Source organism: Salarias fasciatus, chromosome 19 (assembly GCF_902148845.1).
Source record: "Salarias fasciatus chromosome 19, fSalaFa1.1, whole genome shotgun sequence".
Classification (NCBI taxonomy): Eukaryota; Metazoa; Chordata; class Actinopteri; order Blenniiformes; family Blenniidae; genus Salarias; species Salarias fasciatus.
This window is the reverse complement of record NC_043763.1, coordinates 12,887,986-12,909,752: the sequence shown is the minus strand read 5'-3', so window position 1 is coordinate 12,909,752 and position 21,767 is coordinate 12,887,986. Positions and strand designations below refer to the sequence as shown.

The 21,767-nt window shown below is 44.8% G+C and overlaps 1 protein-coding gene across 2 annotated transcripts in view; it reads right to left on the bottom strand.

Annotated features, from left to right (window-relative positions):
* Positions 1–2,883: 2,883 nt before the first annotated feature.
* Positions 2,884–21,767, bottom strand: part of ppp2r3a (protein phosphatase 2, regulatory subunit B'', alpha) — a 54,281-nt gene continuing 35,397 nt past the window's right edge. Inside the window, exons 1-12 of one of the 2 annotated variants that reach the window (XM_030116620.1) lie at positions 11,608–11,902; positions 10,326–10,610; positions 9,955–10,058; positions 9,770–9,872; positions 9,574–9,648; positions 7,269–7,512; positions 6,920–6,968; positions 6,732–6,821; positions 6,429–6,604; positions 6,202–6,320; positions 5,983–6,089; positions 2,884–5,868 (exon numbers count right to left, since the gene is read on the bottom strand). In XM_030116620.1, the coding sequence (XP_029972480.1) occupies positions 5,772–5,868; positions 5,983–6,089; positions 6,202–6,320; positions 6,429–6,604; positions 6,732–6,821; positions 6,920–6,968; positions 7,269–7,512; positions 9,574–9,648; positions 9,770–9,872; positions 9,955–10,058; positions 10,326–10,610; positions 11,608–11,739 (1,581 nt within the window). In that variant the 5' untranslated portion in view covers positions 11,740–11,902 and the 3' untranslated portion in view covers positions 2,884–5,771. Of the gene's footprint in view, positions 5,869–5,982; positions 6,090–6,201; positions 6,321–6,428; positions 6,605–6,731; positions 6,822–6,919; positions 6,969–7,268; positions 7,513–9,573; positions 9,649–9,769; positions 9,873–9,954; positions 10,059–10,325; positions 10,611–11,607; positions 11,903–21,767 lie in introns of those variants that run through there. The other variant, XM_030116619.1, reaches the window with a different exon arrangement.

Here is a 21,767-nt window from a genome sequence, read left to right as displayed (position 1 = left end):
GCAATCAACCTTTCAGTTTAAAAAGAACGCTCTATTCGGATAAATGCATTCACAAGGTTAAAGTGGGACAACCTTGAGTGACGTATCAGGCTTTTACAGACAGCCGGTCACGTTAGAGCAGCTCTGTGGAGGAGAACGGATGATGAAAGACTGGAGGGAGCAGATCTTGGATCTGCTCTGCGACTGTTTCCCCTGTAAGTCAGGGCCAGAGCTCCACAGCCACCAGATGTTTACCACCAGCCCAGCTGCTTTCCCTCTCTTCCCTTCTTTTCTCCCTCTCAGATTTTTTTCTCTCCGAGGCTCTTTAAACCGAGCCCTCCCTGTAATCATGCGCACTCATTTCTCCAGAGGTCTTTGAAGTGAGTGGAATGTGTCCAGCCATATGATAGCATGCACTGTATATTCTGAAGGCAGATCGAAGGCAAGGAGGAGAAAGCGGGAAAAGAGATTGTTGGATCGCCGCCAGCTCTTCTGTGCGGTTATGTAGATGTTAATTATGGCCTCGCTCCTCTTTTACCTCCCTCGTGGGTGTGTGTGTTTATGCATGCATTTATGTGTGTGTCGTGTGTGTGTGTGTGTGTGTGTGTGTGTGTGTGTGTGTGTGTGTGTGTGTGTCGTGTGTGTATGACTGTGCATATGTTTGGTCGTCAGAGGCAGAGGGTGACTGATGATAAGCGGCGTCTGGCTGATGAGATGGAACATGACGATGTGTGTGTGTGTGTGTGTGTGTGTGTGTGTGTGTGTGTGTGTGTGTGTGTGTGTGTGTGTGTGTGTGTGTGTGTGTGTGTGTCACTTCCTCCCAGAGATGTGAGGATGGAATTTACCTCATCATGAGTTCAAAAGAGTAAAAACCCAAACTCCCCAACATGAGCAGACTTGCTCCTCTCTCTCCCTCTCTCTCTCTCTCTCTCTGCTCTGCGAAGCACCTGGTTTGACCATCAAACGCAGCACCTTCTGTGGCGTGTGTTTGTATCAGCATACCTCGAGTGGTGCATAACCTTGGAACTCATGGGGGATTATTGTTGTGTGTCTGTACATGTATTCCTTACACGCAAGAAGAAGAAGCCTGCTGTTATTTTTGGATTTTCCTAATACAGATAAAACGCAGTATTTTCTGATGCAATACATTGCAGCCTACAGTAAAATTCCAGCTAGTTTTGAAAGCAGCAGATTTGGAAAGTAGAATATTTAAGAAATGGTGAAGATTCCTCACCTCATAGTTAAGATCCACATTCTGATCTTTCTTTGTGGAGTTTGTGTGTTCACCTTGTGCGTGCGTGGGTTGATTCCACCCATAATCCACTGACACGCACGTTCGGTTAGTCGGTGATCCTAAACGTATCTCCACATTGATGGTTTAGTGATGGGTGTACTCTGCCTCTGCACTGAAGTCAAACAGTTAGTTCACTTTAAACAGGCTTTAATTATTTGGTCAAGGTTTTTCGCAGCGCCTATCGAGGATCTTTGTTCCATCTGGAAGAAGCGACTGGTTCTGAAGCACCTCCCCGAGTCTCTCTTTGATAAGATGAATTGCTTCCAGTTGTGTCCTCCTGCTGTTTCGGGGGCTTTTCCACACAGCTTCGTGTATCAGCGGGTGTGTGTGGAACAAGCACAGCGCTCCGGCTGATCCGAGACCCTTCGGTGCCCAAGCACATCACTCCGTCTCCCTTGTTCTCTTTTAATGAGATAAATTGGTTCCAGTTGTTTCCTCGCCATTATTCATGGGTTTCCCGGCGAGATTTAACCACCCCGCTCAGCGCTCAGCTAAGATCTGTATTTGTTCTGCGTCATGAGTTCCTTCTTACAGAATATCTTCCAGCCATGATATCACGCCGCCGGGGTCACCCCCCGCCGGCACCGGGCGATGGGCGCTGGCGCTTGTGGCAGCAGAAAGCCCGTGACTCAGCGAGCTGGTCGGTCGGCTAATTGTTTTGTCCCTGACATTTGTGGAAAACAAGCCGAGTGCCATTTTCAAACAATGACCAGTCAACTCCGACCTTCGACGGGAGGCGCACTGCTCATTTAGAAATCACAACGCGGTGGCATGCCAACTATGACACCATTCTCAGAACAATCACTGCATTCAGGAGGGCAGACCCCCAGGAGAAGCTCCTGCCTTCTGTTGGGTCGCCGAGATTCGCACCGACAGCAAGAGACATGAATACGCTCGAACGCGTTCGGCTGCAAACACAGACAGTATCATGAATATGAATCTGAAAAGCGCTGAATGCAGATAAACAACTTGCATTTTCCATTAACTCTTCTTGCGTGTGAAGGTTCGAAACTCTGTCCCTGCAAACCACATATAAAGCGACCAGAATTAACATTTTTGAGCAGAGCCGCTTCAACTGAAAAGCCCAGCACAGAGCCGGAGCGTCTGCCAGACGAGGCGACATCCAGCGACAGCAGCTCGCACGGACAACCGGCTGTGGTCGGCGAGTAAATCTCCTCGCCGCGCTTTGTCCTGAAAGAACAAACAACCAGGTACCACACTGACCAGAGGCTTCCTGTTTTGGTGCCCGCCGTTGTCGTGACAACAGTGACGCCAGCCGCCGCTGAGTCAGTGTGAAACCTCTTGCGTCACGTTACGCCTGACAAAAATCCGAGTAGTTTTAAAACAGCCATTGCATTGTGGGAATTTCCTAAGCTTAAAAAGGGACCAATTATTAGGAGGGAAAAGTAATAAAGTCAAATTAATTTAAGTGAGAAGCTCAATCTAATGAGCACCCGTGCAGGCAAACACACAAAGCAGTGTGTGTGTGTGTGTGTGTGTGTGTACACAAGGAGGGAATGATGACGTTTGGATTTCTAAGTGCATCGCGTGTGCGTTTGTGTGTCAATGGAAAAAAACAGCACAATGGATACAAAAAGTTCAATAAGCTCTCAAATGTTTGAAATAGCTTTATTTAAACTTCAGACAAAAAGCAACAAGTAACGGGGTCAAGAAGGAAAGAAAGGGAGAGAAAGAAAGAGAGAGAGAGAAAAAAGAAAAGAAAACCATGCCAATACAATAACCATCAGGATTTGTGCCACATCTCAACCTCCTTATATTTCCTTATATTTATATTTGCACAGAGGATGTGAATCAAAAAAATAAGTCTTTTCTGTTTCTCTCTCGGTATAAACATAATTTCAAAGAAAAGAGTCCTACATGGCTTCTCTCCTCGCCTGTTGCTTCAGCGTGTGAACACCAGGACACTTTGCATAGAGCCGAAAGAGTGACCAGGCCGACGGCGCCGTTAGCTTTGACAGTTTGCCTTCGACGTCCTCCCGGAGAGCGTGTGACCACAGCGGTGAAGCGTCGGCCTCGGATGTTCCTGTACATGAGATGCATCCTATGTGATTTCTGTGATTGTCAGTTTGGGGAAAATGGAGAGGATCTCTTCCCCTCTGCGGTTTTAAAATCCGTTGCGTGTCTAACACACACACACACACACACACACACACACACACACAAAAACAAACATACACACATCTAACATAATTTACCCCCCTTTCCCAAGCCACACAGTGGCACAGCAATACTAACCGGCAAAGTACATCAAAAATCCTGGTTGTTAAATCTACAATGGCTTATCATTATCTTTATTATAATACTATTATAGTTGAGGAGAGAGTAGGACAGGTTTACACGGGGCAATGACCATCTGCAACTGTTCTCCTTTGCAAAAAACGTGTGTGTGTGTGTGTGTGTACAGTAAGTGCCAGTGAAGGAGGTATATACCAGATACTTTTAAGTCATTGAGGACAACAGCTGTGATAATCCTTATTAAAGTTATGCACACGTATACACACACAAATAGATGCAGGAACACAATCTCTATGGCAGTGACATATAAACAGCCCCCCCGAAAATGGCACCTACGTAACCGAGGCTCCTAAAACACACTCCTCTATCAGTGATTTCTAGGCAACTACATGCTCCTAGCGAGAAACACAGTATTATATGAAGACGGCTAATCCAGACTTACAAATAAATATATAAATAAACTGAAATAAACGGCTATCAAACCATGCAAACTGTTCGGGATTTCTCTACTTATTTACCAAATGTTTGAAAGGTTCAGAGACGTGTTTTCATCTCAGTGTAGTTTGAGTAAACATACAATTTCTTTGTGGGTTTGAGCTCGTCCCCCACCGGGAGCAGCCTGCAGGTTGGGCGTCTTGCCTGAAGACAGGCAGACATGGACAGAGCAAGATGGGGACTTTCAAAGTTCATTTTTTTGCAAAACGTGTCACTCTGAATGACCAAAAAAAAAAAAAAAACTCCTTTGATTTTGTCATAAATTGAATGTTGATGACTAAAAATCCCAAACTTTTTGCAGGCAGGATATAACAAGTTTACTTTATAGTTAATTTTTTGATAACACAGTTTTGACTTGTTTTATTTTCGCAGTGTGTTTTATGTGTGTTCGAGAGAAACTTCCATAAGTAATGCTTTATGACTGTGATATGTGGGCAGAAAAGCTGTTTTTCTTACACAAATCAAAATAGCACAACAGATTATCAGGCAAAGTGCCTCAGCACATTGAACAGGGAGCTCAGAGAACAAGAGAAGAAGAGTTACAAAAGACAAGGGCGAAAATGTCGTACGGAGTCGGATCATTCCTGAATGAAAATGTGTTTTATTGTGTTTTTCCTCTTTACCTTTCTCACCCTGCACCCTGTGTAATGTCCTATGTCAGTGCACCCGTCTCTGGTGTTTGGCAAACTTCCTGCTTCTAATCTACATTTATTAAAGTTAAAAGGCTTTAGAAATCAACAAAACTGCACGAAGAACTGGCATGAGATGTGACAACTAACCTCAGCCTCACCTATTGTGCTAGTTCAAATATTCCAGGTGTTAAACTCTACCAGAGAGTTTGGTGTGCCTTTCTGTGCATATCTGGAACTGCAGTCCGACTGCAGAGAGAGTCCAGAGGTGGAGCTCTGATAATGCTGCACTAATAATAGAGCAGTGAGCTGCACTCATGGAAACGTTAGCCGGCCAACGGAGCGCCGCACACGCCGGCGCCGGCGTGCAGTGGCACACAGCGGCCACAGAGAGGAGGTGCTGTTACAACAACCCAGACTGTTACATGACCTCTCCCTAAAGGAACCAAAGGGGGAGGGGGGGGGTTAACAACTTCCTTTACAAGAAACACAGTGTGGAGCTGCGCAGGCAGCGGGTTTCTGAAGGCAGTGTCTGTTTGGTGGCTGTGGATCTTCCATGGCAGTGCTTCCCACCGTCACGTCTGTACATCTGCACGTCGCTCCGACTCGACGTGTCCGTTTACCTCAAGCATAGCGACACTTTGGGAGAACAGATAATAAAGAGAGGATTGTCTTCGGGCAGGATTGTCAGTAGAGAGTTCACAACGACAATGACATATATTTTACAGCTGAATATTTCACTTGTCCATCGAAAGCTTATCAAATGCTCCCCCTCCCGTGGCGGGGGTTTGTTTTCGCTGATGGAGCGAAGCGCTGGCTGCAGTGACAACATTTTCTCTGTGGATACAGATGCATTGTAGCATCACACACAGAGCAGGGCTGCTTTACAGTCTCTCCCTCACACACACACACACACACACACATACACACACAAACAAAAATCTCCCTTCCGACTGGAGGACGGAGTCAGTCTGAGACCGATGGCAGAATCCTTCACGCTCTCTGTCTTTACATCCAAGTATCTGTGGATGCATGTAGCATGTATCCCAAAGGCCTTAAAAAAAAAATCTGGTTCCTGTTTGTCTTCCAGAAGCCCAGGAATTCCAGGGAAGAGAGTTTTATGCCGACAGATCTGATATAACCAGCTTTTCCATTTTATTTCCAATCTCTCCCGGGACCTGCAGCTCCTCAGATTCGTAGTCGTCATCAAATGACCTGGGAACAAGAAAAACATTGAAGAAATCAGCAATGCAAACACATGCTGCGTCTTCTCATCGTATTCATCTGAACTACTTCAGTCGACGTGTATGAGAGGCTGTGTGTCTGTACCCCTCGTGTAGCTGCTCGTTCGCAGTCTCCTCGGCCACCAGGATCTCATACTCCTCTGAAGCATATTTATCCCAGTCGGACGGCTCCGGACCTTCACTGTCAATGTCCTGAGAGACAAACGAAGACCAAATGTTAGTATTCACCAGCCATTATGCAAAAAGAGAGTCATCGGAGTGTCAGAGATCATCGCCACAGCTCATAAGAGATGCTGGTTCAAACCTTTTGCACAGCAAACGGGTCCCTCTGTTCATGATCCAGGTATTTCTCCAGGTTGAAGAACGTGTCGAAGAAGATGTGGGCCATTCGGCAGTGCTTCAGATCCCCCAGAGTGATCTTGCCTGAAGAAAACAAACAGACATGCATACATGTCAGAGAAGAAGTTTTAATATTTGTTGAGGAAAGGAAAAGAAAATAAAAAGAATGAGAAATAGTAACGGAGCACAAACCTGAACTCTCGGGTTTCACCAGGTCGAGCATCTGGCAGAGCAGATCCTGGAAAGGCAGCGGTTCGATGCCCATCCTCTCCATCCTCTCACACTGCTCCTCATAGAAATACTCCAGCTCAAACATGGACAGGACGCCGTCGCCGTCCACATCCATACAGCGGAACCAGTACTCGATACTGGAAACACAGGAGACGAACATGAAGTCACACTGAAACTGCGCCTGTTTGTTAGATGCATGCAGGGAGAAACTAAAATGTTGAAAACAGCTGCTTGATCACACACTCTGGAGAAACAGTTTATTACCTGGTGGGATTTTTCTTGTCTTCCTCAGAAATAAGAAACCAGACAAACTCTGCGTAGCTCATCCGGCCTTCCCTCTGCACGGCATTACCCCTGGAAATGACAGAGACGAGAATGTTCACGTTCGTTGCTGCCATCGCCGTGACACACTCGCCTCCTCCGTTTTTGTCTACGCGTGTGTTTTCACTTACCGGGTAACGGCCCCTGAAAACAGTCTCTCGATGATTCTGTTTGAGGACGCTGTCGGAGGACAGAAAAGGGAAAACCAAAAAAAAAATGTTTCAAATACGCAAAAAAACAACTGGACGCTGTTGTAAACCGCAGCGCAGTCACTTGCGCAAACACCAAATCAGAGAATTAGGTTTTGGCAAAGTGGTGCCATGAAGCAGTTAACAGTTTAATAGATTTTACATCAGACAGCAGGAAAGTATTTAGGTTATGACGAACAGCTGCTTTTTGCCTCAATACTTTCTTTCTCTCTTGTCATGCTCTGGACATTAGTCGAACAAGGCAGGCCACCTCGGGTCAAGTCGTCCTTACCGTGGTCGTTGTATCGTCCTAGATCTTTGGGGTCAATGTACAGATCATGGTCGGTGTCCAGCTCCCAGAATTTGCAGTAAATGACATAGAAATGTTCGTAGGAGAAGTAATCAGTGATCTGGTTGATGTCCTCCTCTTCCTCCAGCAGCGCCAGGGTTTGGAGGAAGTTGCTCCTGCGCAGCTCCATCATCGTGATCCGTCCCGTCCAGGAACGGTTCACCACGTAGTATATCCGCTGGATCACCTGTGGGAGCAGGACGGCAAGATGGCATTATTTCAGAGGACATTACCTCTAACAAAGGGAGAGAATAGGGAAAAAAAAACAATAAAGTGTGTAAATGTGATGGAAACGCCCCCCCCCCCCCCAAAAAAAAAAAAAGATGACAAACTTGAGAGTGATTGCCAAATTATGCAAATATTAAGCAATACACTTTGAATAAAATGTTGCTGGATCTGTGTAAAAATACTGGAAAACTGCATAATGTGAGACCTTTTAAATTTCCAAAGTTTTGGTATAAAATACTTCCAACCAATAAGAATAAGACGCTGACAGAAGAGTATGAGAGCTGAGATTTAATAATAAAAAAAAAAAAAAAAAAAATTAAAGGCCTTTATACGTAATATTCTCTACAATATTCTCCTCTGTACTGATTTATCCACTTCAGGGTAGTGAGAGGTTGGAGCTGATCTGGGCAAACGCAAAGGGGCAGGCAGTCCCCCCCCCCCCCCCCACACACACACACACACACACACACACGCTAAAGGGCAAATTAATAGAGAGCAGTGAACCTCAAATGATCCACATTACATAACTCATAAGGAGAATAATTACCGGCTGCAGTGTATAGGTTCAAGGTAGAATGAGCGTAGCGCACAAATGCATTTAAGCTCCAAATTAGAGGATCTACAGTCGTACTTCATGTGGCTTCCCTTCTTTTGCTTTCGCTGTTTTCAATTCGTCCTTTTCTGTCCTCGGTTGCACAACAGCAAAATTCAAAATGGGCTAACATATAACACAGACCACATGCACGCATCAAAATATGACAAAAGCAGGCTGGAGCTAATACAAACGTGGCATATTATGATATGTTAACCCAGTGTGGGTCCACCACAGAATTACACTGAGAGTCTATGGGAGAGAGGAGGGAAACTTGCAGGAGATTTATCCAAGTTATTCAGATTTCTGTGACGAAAGTACTTTCAGGACTGGTATTTGCCTCCTCATTCATAATTGCCGTGAGAGAGGCCTTTAGTATAGAATGGAAACAAGGGGTCTGAAACACAACACCTCAGCTCAGTAAAGAGCGGATTAGCAACTATTTCCTGGTACATGGACCTCCCAGGGGTTACTCATGTCTCATACAGTAGCAGGTCAGCCGGCCTGAAGTGAAAGGGAAGTGTCTTAAAATGGACATGTGGAAGTCGGTGGTCTCCACAGCGGCGGGCCGCCGGGAGGGCGTCAGTGTTTCCGTGACGTCTCGGCGAGCTGACGTACCAGAGCGAGACCCTCTCCACATCCCCGCTTCCGGAGAGCAAACTCCAAACCTCGTGAAGCACGTGTTAAAGCTGTCACAGCCCACATTCAAGGATGTACAAGCTTCACAGATCATCTTACACAGCGAACAGCCTCAGAGGCTGTTTTACTGATTAGATAGAAGGAACCTGTTGATATTAAGTGCTTATTTCAGAAAAGTATAAAGTGAATTAATTTAAAATTTAGTCTTTATTCAACCCCTTTCAACAAAGTGATTTATTGCAAATGGATCTTGTTGATATTTTTTGTTGTAACAATACAGGAAGTCCAACTTACTGATATTAACAATGTAAGTTAATCAAGTACTATTTCATCTCGAAAGGAGTGTAAAAGCTTTGCTTTTCTGAGATTTAAAAACATTTAGTTGGGTCATTTTTTTAAAGTTTTTTGGTGAAGTAGCTTGAATTATTAGGAATGAAGGAATAATTTTGTCTCATCCATCACTGATATTGTAAGCATAATTAAACTTGCAAGAGGTTATCAGCGGTGCATGTATTTACTGAGCCTAATCAATATCAACATATTTGTGATTTCCTGATCTTTCTTAATCCTTAGGTTCGGTGCATCCTCAGCTCAGATGGAGTGACCACACTTGAACGCACAAAACAAAAAAACAACAATGTATTATATCTTTGAGCTTGGATATTTGGATGGAGCTCAGAGTTTGTTTGGTTTGAACAGCTATCGAACCAGGATGCCACCTACATGCCTTCCACACCACACTGGAGTGATCTTGTAATTAAAAGCACCCGAATCACAGCATGCATTTACCGTTGTTATGTAGCGTGAATGGAATTCAGGTGCATCCTTCAGAAACGTGAGTCCAGTGTGTGTATCCACTATGTCCTGTTCAGAAAAACATAAACAGGGAGAAAAACACACACAGAATGATTTAAAACGAGGTTTTGTTATGAATGCGGATGGAAACAGTGAAATGTTGAAGATAATTGTATTTTGATGTATTTACCTGCAATAGAGGAATGAAGTCTTCCTGTTCCAAGTAGTTACATCCAGGCTTCGCCAACAAGGAAATAAACTTTGATGCATCATCGTGGCAACTGTGCAACAACCTGCAGGACAGGAGAGACTCTGTGAGGCATTTTCTACCAGCCTCATTCCAGCCTGGCGGTCTGTATCTGCGGTTTCTCTTACTTCCTCCAGGTTGCGACGAAGGAGTGAACGGACACAAAACCCGTCCTCTCCCCACCTGCTGCGTAGAACATGGGGGCCTTCCAGTAAAGTGGACACCCGCATGCCTGAACAGAAAGACACTGCTATTAGCTTACCCTGAAAAGCAATCGGGTGTGCTTCCTGGAATCACCGATCACACAGCTGAGGACGGAGCGACAGCACAACAACAGCTTCGAGAAAACCAGGTCAATGTTTGTGCTGCGATTTCTAAGAAGAAGAAGTCGCACCTGGTAGCTTTAATTCTGGTAACAGAGTTTTTCCCATCATGTAATCACGAGTCTATGAATTCCTAATGTTGCATAAATGAGAATATCTCCATTCAAAGTGCTGACCTTGGCAATCTTGCCCATCTCATAAATGTCGGCCTTCTCCTCCTCGAACTCGGTGAAGGCCGCCTCGATGGCGGCGATGGCTGCGTCGTGGTTGGCAGCCGAGCCCAGGGCAGGGAGCCCACGGGGGTAGTAGAACCTGGGAATGTTGATGGCGGGGGGAGGAGGGGTGACGATCACCGGAGCCGGGGGCGGGCTGGGCGAGCGCGGCGTGGGGGCCGGCGGCGCCGCCGCTGCAGCCGGAGCTGGTGGAGGTGTCCCTGGTTTCTTTTCAGGTTTGGACTGAACCTGAGGGAATTAAAAGGGATGTTTACTCATAAAGATATTTATTGTTTACAAAGCAAACTTTGCTTTTCTTATTTGGCCTTTGTAGTTTGGAAAACTCCCTGTTTTTTTTTGCTCTCCAGGCATTTCGGATACTGAGCCTAATTGCTTTCAGGCGTTACTTTCTTTGAACCTGGAGATAAGACCCCGTTTCACTCCAGTAAAATGAGAATCCAACGGAGGGATGCAGTAGAAACTCCCAGTGAGTCATAAACATGCGAACAAACAATAACAGACTTGTTTAACAATCTGTTAGTCACTACATAAGCCTTCGCAGGTAGGAAGAACAATCAGTACTTTATTAGGTTGCTGGCATGAGGAGTTCCACTTGGCACCGGAGCAACTCAGGTTGTATCAGGATTTACTTCACTAATTACAATTCCACAAAACACCAACACACACACACAGGAATGGTAATAATGTCAATATGGTGGCTCCATTAAGTCAAGAACAGAGAAGCTTGAATACAAACACACCTACACGAGGTGTTCAAACAGACGCATGATAAAATTCACATGAAGTGAAATATATCGAGGCAGAAATATATTGTGCTGCAGGAGGAGCTGCCTGTAGTCTCCTCCTGGGCCTCAGCGCTGTGTATACTGAGCAGGACAGCTGGAGCAGTCCTCTCCTTCTCAGCGTTCATTCTATCACTCTATTCCTGCGCCTCCCGTCCTATTAATACCCTGCCGGTATCTCCCTCAGAATAGTTTGTCGTTCGTGGCATGTCACTTTGTACGTGAGAGCGACAAGATGCACGCCCTGTACAGTACATGTGAGGATTCAATGTTTGCTCAAGCACAAAAAAATAAAAAAGAAAACATACAGAGAGGGGAAGACATGAAAAAGAGAAGACAAAATGAACATGTGAAAACGGTGGCGTTTCTCTCATGAGTTTGCGTTTCCGCTGCACATCCACGCCTGCACCGGGGCGTCCATCCGGCCTGCTGAACTCACTGACCTGCTGCTGCTGGAAAGACTTGAGTCTCTTCTTGAAGCGTGATGGGAGAACAAAGTCACACCCCTTGGCCAGAAAGGCCAGCTCCCCCCTCAGGTCAGGGTCCGTCCGTAACGACGTCTCCTTGATCATCATGGTGTGGGCCGAAACTTGAAAAACCCCGACGGGGCACGGCCAACGAAGAGGCCACTAACACGGCGACTATACGGCTCAAGAGCCACACAACTGGCGAAGGGGTTCAGATATCCAAAAACCAAAAATGACAAACCCCCTCAGGAAATATCCAGCATGTGTATGACTTCATGCAAAATGTCCTTTAGTGATCGACTCCACTCTCAAAATCTTATCTACTGCAAACTCCACTTGCGCACGCCGACTCCCAACACTGCGTCCTGCACAGCGTTAATCCAGCAGTGTGTGTGTGTGACGAGGCGTCCCTCTTCGCGGCAGCCAGAACCATGGTACCAGGCTGTTTAGAGGCCAAGCGCAATCCCAAAACTGCAGCTTCTCTCTTGGGGGAAGAAACCCCACCGGTGTCCCCCTAGTCAGCCCTGGATGGATGGATCTGGCGTAGCCCCGCCGGTGCCTTCTGCTTCAAGCTGGTCTCTGACAAACTGCGCTCAGAAACATGAGCCATGCCGGGCTCTGGCAAAACACACTCGCTCACAAATACACACACGCACGCACGCACGCACGCACGCAGCAAACCGGCTGTCCTGAGCTCTCGGTCGGTGGGTGGGGAGGGGGCGCTGCCATGTTGCATATCTCTGTGTCGTGTTTTGAGGGACGTGGGCATTTACTGCCTTTGACTAAGTTATCCAGTGGGAAGTCGCCGCCCATCAAATTGACCCTGATTGAAACGGTTTTACTGGAAACAGGAAGCTTCGGACGGCGTTTCATGTGGGTGGCTCAGATAAGTGAGCTTAAATATTCTCTTGGAGGTAATTTGGGATGGAGTGATGAATCAGCGGGCGAAAGCACCTGTTGTTATATCTGTTGACAAGGAGTATTTCCACTGGACGTGCTCACAGACTTAAAGCAACATTCCCTTTGAAGCTCCAAAATCCTTAAAATACATTACTGTCACTCTTCATTAGAGTTTAAAGACATATTAGCTTCACAGTATTTGATAGTTTTTTTTTATAATTGATGCAGCTGAATAAAATAATCACAGATCTGATGCAAACCTGCAACAAGTCATGGGAGTAGGGGCTAAACGTCTTTCTGAAGTTTGTCTTATGTCACATTTGAGAAACTGATCAAAAATCATAATCTTAATGTAACAATTATAATTGTAACCATTAATAAAAGTGCTTGAAAATCTTTCTTTATCTGATCCTGTCAGTAAGAGCATTTTTTTTTTTTAATTTGCCTTGTCAAACAAGAACAGACTAGATTTTCAAACACGTATCTACATATCGCTGCTTATACATAATTTACTGAAAACTCTTAAATCAGAACAAAGCTAAGTTACCTCGTCTTCTTTTTGCTACCTTACTGACAGCAGAGTAAGCCTGATGTGTTTCAGGGACACAGAGTCAGAACCTAGTGCCCTCTAGTGCTCCATTCTATGGCTTTCAACTAAACAAAAGGTGAAAATCAAATTTCCCCTTCTTACAGAGGTGAATTTTTTTTTAAACATCACCAAATATTGCTGCACATATTTCCACCTAAAATTCTGACTTTTGTGATCTGTTCCTGCTCTTGTTTTTGTATCTTTTGTTTATGTTTCCTCCACTGAAGACTTCAGTCTTGTTGTTCATGAGAAAGCCAAGTCCGTTTGTATTTCAGCTCTTTGATATTACTGACATCCGTGTGTGTGTGTGTGTGTGTGTGTGTGTGTGTGTGTGTGTGTGTGTGTGTGTGTGTGTGTGTCTCACAGCTGAAAAACAGAGGGATTTCACACAGCACACACAGAACAGTGTGCGTCTGTGTGTGTGAGTGAGCGGATTTTCCAGCAAAATAAGTGAGTCACCTTGTGTTTTAGGGTAACTCCTCTGTGCGCCCTACTGAATTCTTTGGAACAACTGGACTCTGTCCTGCAGCCAAGGTCAAATACCAATAACACACACACACACACACACACACACGCACGCGCTTTCATGCACACATTGTCTCCTTTCTAGCCATCTCTCACCTCCATATAACAGAGGGAAACTTTATATCACGGTGTCGTCTCAAACTGCAAATGTGCACTTGATTCACTCCGGCCGGCCGCCACCTGTTAAATCCCTCAGACATCCCCTCCTTTACTCCGGCTCTCCTTTTATCGCTGCTGATCAGTCAGTGTTAGTTCCCACTGCTTCCTCTGCACAATCTCATCCAGTCTAGCAATATACTTGCGATAGCATAAATCTCTGCTTAAAGCGTGTGTGTGTGTGCGCATGTGTGTGTGTGTAAAGGGAGACAGAACAGATGCCATCAGGCAGCTGTGTGCTCTTTTCGTGTCTGACTGACAGACGGTGTAACTCTGCTCCTCAAAATTGCTCCTCTTGATCCTAAAACCTGCCCGCGTGTTTTTGGGTTTCACAGCCTTCTCAGACATTTGTCAACATTGAAAGATTTTTTATCATCAGGCTCCAGGGAAGAGAATAATTCAGTGATATAAAACCAAAACACTTTAATTTTAGTTGATTATTCTTCTTAATCCTCCTCTTTGAGAAAATCCCTTGCCTTTTGTCATTGTTGCGAACCTGGAGTCTCCCAGGATCTGCTGGCTGTAATCTCTTCGTAATAGAAGCTACAACAGTTGTGATGAACCACTGGCAGAAACTCAATAGAATATCTTAAGTTAGAGGCGGGCTGCAAGATAAGACTTATACTGAAATGTCACATTAACACAGTGAAATTGTCTAAACCCGTCTCTCATGATCACTGAGCTCATTTTACATGCACGCCAAGAAAATGACGAAGTTACGAAGAGCTGCTACTGAAATGAAACGGAGATATTTCATGTGGAAGAAAATTAAAAACCTTTGCACTTTTAGCACTGCTGCACTTCAGAGGTGCAAACGCATCAGATCAGATCATTAGAATTAGTCTTATTACCTCCAATTACCACATTTTAATGGGCATGTAAATGGGTTTATTAAAATTCAGCCACTCATGCACACAATCATTTGCACACTGTTGAAGACTAGATGGTGTTCACCTCGACATTCAGTTTCAATACTGTGACACTTTTTTTTTCCCACATACAATTGGAATCTGAGCTGCATGTAAGATGATAATTTTGATCAGAAGCTACAATGTCAGTGAATGAAAAAATATAAGGATTTAAAACGGTGACTATTCATGAGTAACCTGAGAGGCTGGCATCAGAGAGAATGGGCAATAATAACGGGGAGGGCGAAGCAGGAGCGCCAACTGAAGTTTCGGGAGACTGAAACTGTTGCGGCTGAGCAACAGGTGCATGTGTGCCTGGCGTTGTGTCTGAAAGATCTTTTCTCAGATCTGAGCCAAGCCTGCCTGCAGCTACGAGAACAGGTGAGTCAGCAGGCTTCGCCGCACTGAGCGGCACAAATATGACAGGAAGCACCCGGCCTCAGCTGTCCGACAACAACTGTGTGCGCATGTGACACGCACACACTCTGCACCGCAATTATAATCTCTGCGCATGTGCTGATACACACACACACACACACACACACACACACTGATGGATTCACTTAACAGGAACTGCTTCTTCCACTCTTTGAGAGCAGCTGAATAGTGTGAACATAACAACTTCCTAAACACACACACACACACTCACGCACACACAATACACACACACACACCTGCTCTATGAAACTGGCTGTCTGCAGTGTGTAAAATTATCTGTGTAAATATAGCCTCCGACTTCATGTTTATTTCTGCTTCAAGCACTGGGCAGACTACACACACACACACACACACACACACACACACACACACACACACACACACACACACACACACACACATACACACACACACACACAAAGTTAAAAAAAAATCTATTTAATAGATCTTTCTGACGTTGAAATAAATCACTAAACTGACTCAAACAACATTTTATTGTAAGATTTGTTTTTTTGTTTTTTGTTAAGGAAACAGTGACGCAAAATTATCTAATGCCATGCTCATTTAACTAATAAAAAATTAAATATACACACACTCCACTTTAATTTTTCACTATACGGGTTTAAAAACTGTCTGTGGAAATTATTCCTGCACCATTGAACATATTTCCCCCTTACATTAAGGTAGTAGGGGTTTTTTTTTCCATTTATGCAGTAAAACTTATTACCAGCTGGAAATAAAAGACTTCCAACTTCAACATCCCGTGAAGCAGCCAACGAACCCGCCCCATCGCGGTGATTGTACACACAGTCACTTTAGACGAGGCCTGCCAAATGCCATCTCCATGGCGATAACCCTTTCCCTGGATCGAGGGGTGGGAGGAATGCTCCCAAGACTACCGTGCCAGCAGCGGGAAGCAGAGTTCACATCGCTGCTCTATTCTTCATTCCCATGTCTTACTTCCTTTCAAGAAGGACACACATTCACATGAAGGAACACACACACACACACACACACACACACACACACACACACACACACACACACACACACACACACACACACACACTAAATACAAAGCTAACCCCTCCTTTCAAGTTGGAAGAATGAAGCTGGTTCAAGTGCTTCTTCCGTGATAGATGATGAAGTGAAACAGTTTTGGCCACAGTTTTCCTTCACATCCTGATGAACATGAGAGCATCAACTGCAAAAGTTAAATAAGGAACCAAACGCTAAAATATTGCCACACACCTGGTTTCAGACACTTAAAATAATATTTTAATTAAATCTATCATACAGCAAATACACATGTGTAATAACTTTGTTATTACATGGGGATTCACGCAGTGGTGTGGAGGTCAGAATTCCCCCAGTTTAATCCAGATACTGGCCTTCCTTCTTACTGTAGTTCGTATGTTCTCACTCTGGTTTCCTCCCACAGCCCACAGACATGTGTGCACAAGTAGAGCTGCAGCCGCTCAGCGCTCGTACGCTCTCACCGTACCTCTCACAGCTTCTTCTGCTCTTAAATACTGCATTAAAGTTCACATGCACTGTTGCATTTGACCCTCGTGAGCATGTGCTAATCTAATCAAACTGAAATCAATCTTTCTTTACACCATCTATAAAAGCCCATTCATTTATCTTCTATATTTGCTTCAGGGTCGCAGGGGGACAGATGCTGATCCCAGTTTATACTCAAAGGGCAGGGCCAATCCACAGCGGCGCGAACACTGAGAAGCTAAAAATCACAAACCCACACAAACCAATTTGAAACCAATTTATGTCACAGGTGGAGGACCCACAGAAAACCCCTGGTTGCAAAAGGAGAAATTCAAACTCCAAATAGAAAGAATCCAAGTCCAGAACCCAACTATTAAATCTGATGAATGCAATTTATTTCCTTATATTTTAATAATTCTATCATTTCAGATATTGGAATAAAGGTAACACTTTCAACACATACAGTAATTGTATGTAATAGTGAACAATTACAGTGTGTTGAAATAGAAAAGATGCAATAAAAGAGTGGCATAAATATTCACCGAAAGAATAAGAACTAAAGTTAAAAATGTATAGAAAGCATGCGAGGCGTCACTGCCTATTTCTATTAGTGCAACATCAACAGAAAATCCTGCCGCCTGTCAACAACTAATGCTTAATAACAACAAACCCTGCCCTCACTGGCATTTTATATTTATACACATTGCTATCGGGGTAGGTTTTGCATTACCTTTCCCATGGCTATCTTAGGATTTAGGGTAAGTGAGCTAATCCTACATCAGCGATCAGTGGAGCTGCAGGGAGAGGGATGTCACTGGAGTGCAGTAAGAGCCGATCGCAGAGCAGATCAGCTCCTGTTTTATCTTTTTTAATTGAAGAGCAAAGATAGACGGGAATGTTGGCAGAGAGCGTTGCTCCAGGTTTAAAAGGTGCTCACTGTACAAAGCATTGCCTATTTTCCAGCAGCCAAGAGATTTGTAGGGAAATGGTCACACAGCAATGAATCTTGGGCATGAAAAAAGAGAGAAAAGTTGCCCCAGACATATTCCTTCACTGTGACTCAAAACAATAACCAGCAATATCTTGCTAGTGGATATTAAAATTCCAACACAGAACATGAGGAAACAACCATTTCTCAGTAATAATGCTAATATTAACACTTATCTTAAACAGTGTCACTTTTTTTTTTAAAAAAACAAAGCTTATTTTTTCACAATACACACACACACACACACACACACACACACACACACACACACACACACACACATATATATCTAGATAAATTGAAGGGCATGTGAAAGTCACTGTAGGAAATTAAAACGCTTGACATAAAACCCTGAAAGACTTGTGTTAGTTCAAAGCTCATCCTGTAGATGGTGGTATACCGCCTCCTCATTTCAACCTCAGAGGTGCAGGTTAGACTGAAAGCCAACAGTTTTCTGTAAGACAGTTGGACTTGGCAGACAGCAGGGGGTAGCAGCTCTCTGCGAGCTGAACCATAAATGAGCACCTGACAGAAGGTGGTGGGGTTCTGCTCTCTTTTTTTTCCCCTTTTAACATCATAAAAGATCACAATAAACTTTGCTCTTGAAGTGAGAAGTGCTTGATGAAAACCATATGTCAAGATAACCCATTAAAGAACAGCAACACCAAGCAGTTTTGACCCTAATGAATGCATATTTTTGTATCAAGAAGAAAAACTGAACCGTCTCCTGACATACATAAGGCATAGTTATATACATATTTAAACAATCTAGTCTATTTCAATTAACTCATGGGAGCATATCAGCTCAGAAACAGTGTTTATGGAGAAACCCCTAAGCCCCGATTGGGTGGAGTCAGCTGGAGGGTAAGTTCAAAGACAGGCGGGAGGGTGGGGATAAATAAGTAGAGTGGAAGGGAATAGGTGGGGGTGGGTGACACCCAAGCTTCTACCGAGTCACGGCGTTCTGGAACATTGGCAAACATTTTCACATGGAAACAAAGATACACATGCATGCACAAACACAGACACGTACGCGCAGCCACACCCATGGCGGCTCAGTTAGTGTTCTGAAACAAGCCCGAAAACATCCAGCCTCCATCTGATCCCCCCTGGTGCCACGGCTCGGTGAGGGAGTCCCCATCAGCCAATCACATTGCACAACTGATATTCTTGGATAGGGAAATCCCTCCACCTACCCACTGCTTATAGACATGTTGTGGTGGTTTCCATGGAGACGCAAAGGGAGGCCCCAACACTTACGCAGCAGAGGATCCCACCGGGCGCAAAAAGTTTTTACATGAAAAAGTGCAAGTGTGTGTATGTGTGAATGTGCGCACGTGCGTGCGTGTATGTGTGCATGAAGGCATGTGTATGTTTAAAGGTATTTCTGCATGTGTGTACAACACAAGAACAAAAGTCACAGTGAATGACACTTTAGCTTTTTGGAAGTGATGAGTTACTATGATACCGAGCTTAACAGTGCAGATTATTAAGGAAGTTGGGTTTAAATGATCTATTCTTAAGCAGCAGCGGTTCAGCGCTTTAGGTAATTTGGGGTTAAGTCTTCCCAAAGCATACTTTGGACAGATGACCAGGCAGAGATGGGAATCAAAGTGTCTATCTTGACGTAATAACTATAACTAGCACACCCTGTGATAGCAGCCTGCTGTTATCACACTCCATGTTCCAATTCACAAGATAAAAATGTCCGGTTATTGCCCAGCTCTCCTGCAGAGAGGGGCTGCATGACCTTCGGTTCGGTGTTGCTCACCTTCAGCAGTGTAATCTTCTGCGCACTAAACGAGCCACTGCTGCATTTGCTAAGCCTCCGATGCAGCTGCACAACACCACCTCAGCAAACATGAACACTTCATGAACTCCCCCAGGTGTATTATCGTTTGTGTGTGTGTGTGTGCATGAAAGGGCTGAATGGTGATTATTGTATTGTCCAAGATGACCTTGAATGCATGAAGTGCATAGGAAAAGTCCCCGAACACAAAGCAACCCGAGCCCCTGTCTCGTACTGCATTGTATGAATCACAGCCTTCTTCTGTGTGCTTGTGCACCTTTAGTTGAAACGGGCGTCTTTCCATGCTTGGCCAAGGTTCCTGCCGTGACCTTATTTCCTGTGGAAGCAGCCGAGAAGTGATGTCATTCCCCGCAGACCCAGAGTCAACAACTGTAACGCTGCCGGCCCCCAGCCAGTATCCACCTCCCCCCAGCACTACGGGTCACTTTTTTCAAACGCGGCATGTTCCGCTTCTTTTCCAATTCTTGTTGAATTTCTCTCTTCTGAGTCAACAACTCAGGCTACATAAAAAGTCTGCCCCCCGGTGACACACACAGACATCCATTCATCTAGCTTTCCTGTCTTCCTGTCATTTCTTTTTTTACCACCCCGTCTTTCCTCTTTCAAGTCTCTCAAAGTCAAAAAAAAAAAAAAAAAGTTGCAGGTTTCAGTCTAAAAGGCCAACAGTTCACGCTCCTCTGCAGGCTCAAAACATAGTCAGAGAATATCTGAGTGAGAAGCAGTCGTCGCTCTCTTTGCAGTGAGATGAAGTGGATTTGAGTGGCACTCATTTATGAACACTTCAATTAAAGCTGTGGCTGAGGAGATATCGCACTGCTACCTCTGTTAGGAATATGTTGAACTCTGACTGCAACACAGATTCTGCTTATTCTACATAGGTGTTTGAGTAAATTATACATAATGCAGATGATTTTTTCAGGTTTGTGTCTTGTTTGCCTGCAGATCATCAATCGAAAACTCTGAGAGGTGAATAATTGCAGAAGAGGTGAACCTTTTTGGAAGACAATAAATACTCTTAATTACAAAAATTCATCTGTGTGCATCACACACTGAAACAAGCCTGAAGTGACCTGTGCTATTCCTGCCTTTCAACACATCCACAGCAGTTGGCAAAAACAGTCAAAACAGCGGTGGGTTAATTAAGCCATCAGGACGGCAGCTCGGGCTAAAGCCAGAGGTGTACTTTAAATGTGAGTAAATCATGTCACCGTTGGGTAAACTGGAACAACCCCCCCCTTCTGAAACAAGAGCATACAGGTCAAACTTAGGCCCAGGGGAAGCATATAGTCAAACACCTCTTTTTACATATCCAAAAAGAGAGAGAAATTAAGATAAAGCCTGAGCAGTGGCGTAACTGAACGTACCACAAGTAAACTTACATGACTTCCCTCTCGGCATCACTGAGACCACTTATCTCGGGAGTCTGACTGCTGTGGGCCGGCTTCTGATTTATATCAGCTCACATAATGGGTATGTTCTGACAGGTGCAGAAAGCCCTGTATTAGTCTGTCAGCAGCAGAATCAACAATAAACACGTGCGAAGCAGAGATGAGGATGCAACCGCTCGCAGACAGAGCTATTCATGAGGGATCAACAAAACGTCCTTACAAAGCTTGGGCAGCGCCGTGGTTAACACGACTACAAAAGGCTGGGGTGTACGAGTCGTCGCATGTGACAGTGCAAGGGCATTTGCTGACTTGTATGCGAGGGGTCTTTGCCTTGTTTACAGTTTGATTGGCAGTTTAATGTGTAACAGGGGCAGCTGGGGGCGGGGTTGGCGCTGAGGAATATTAGCATAATTCTCTGAGTGCCAGAATCGGTATTGGGTGTCAGGGAGCTATTCCCAAACTCAGCTGTGACCCACAGTAGCACTGGGTCAACTTACCCACGGGCCAACAAGCAGACACACACACAAACACACACTGATGCAACAACACATCCACCCAAAATCAGGTCTCGTACAAAAATAATATTCCATATGCATGTGCACATGCATGGCCACACATGTTAATGCACACATGTTTTAACTCATGTGCATGTAAGTAAGCTTCGATGCACACAAAGCATGCACATCCTCCCACACACACGCACGCACACACACACACACGCACATGTGCTTGCAGGTCCATTTACACTGTGGCGACAGTGAGTCTGTTAGCGGAATGCCATAGTACAGAGGGGTGGACAGATTTAGGTCTCCCTCACACCTAGCTCTGCCAGGGTAGAGGGGGTTGTAGGGTAACGATATCGTTAACACTTGGTGTGCCAACAGCGCCCCCCTCCCTCCTCCTGCTGTGCTCCAATCAGTACTTTTCTTTG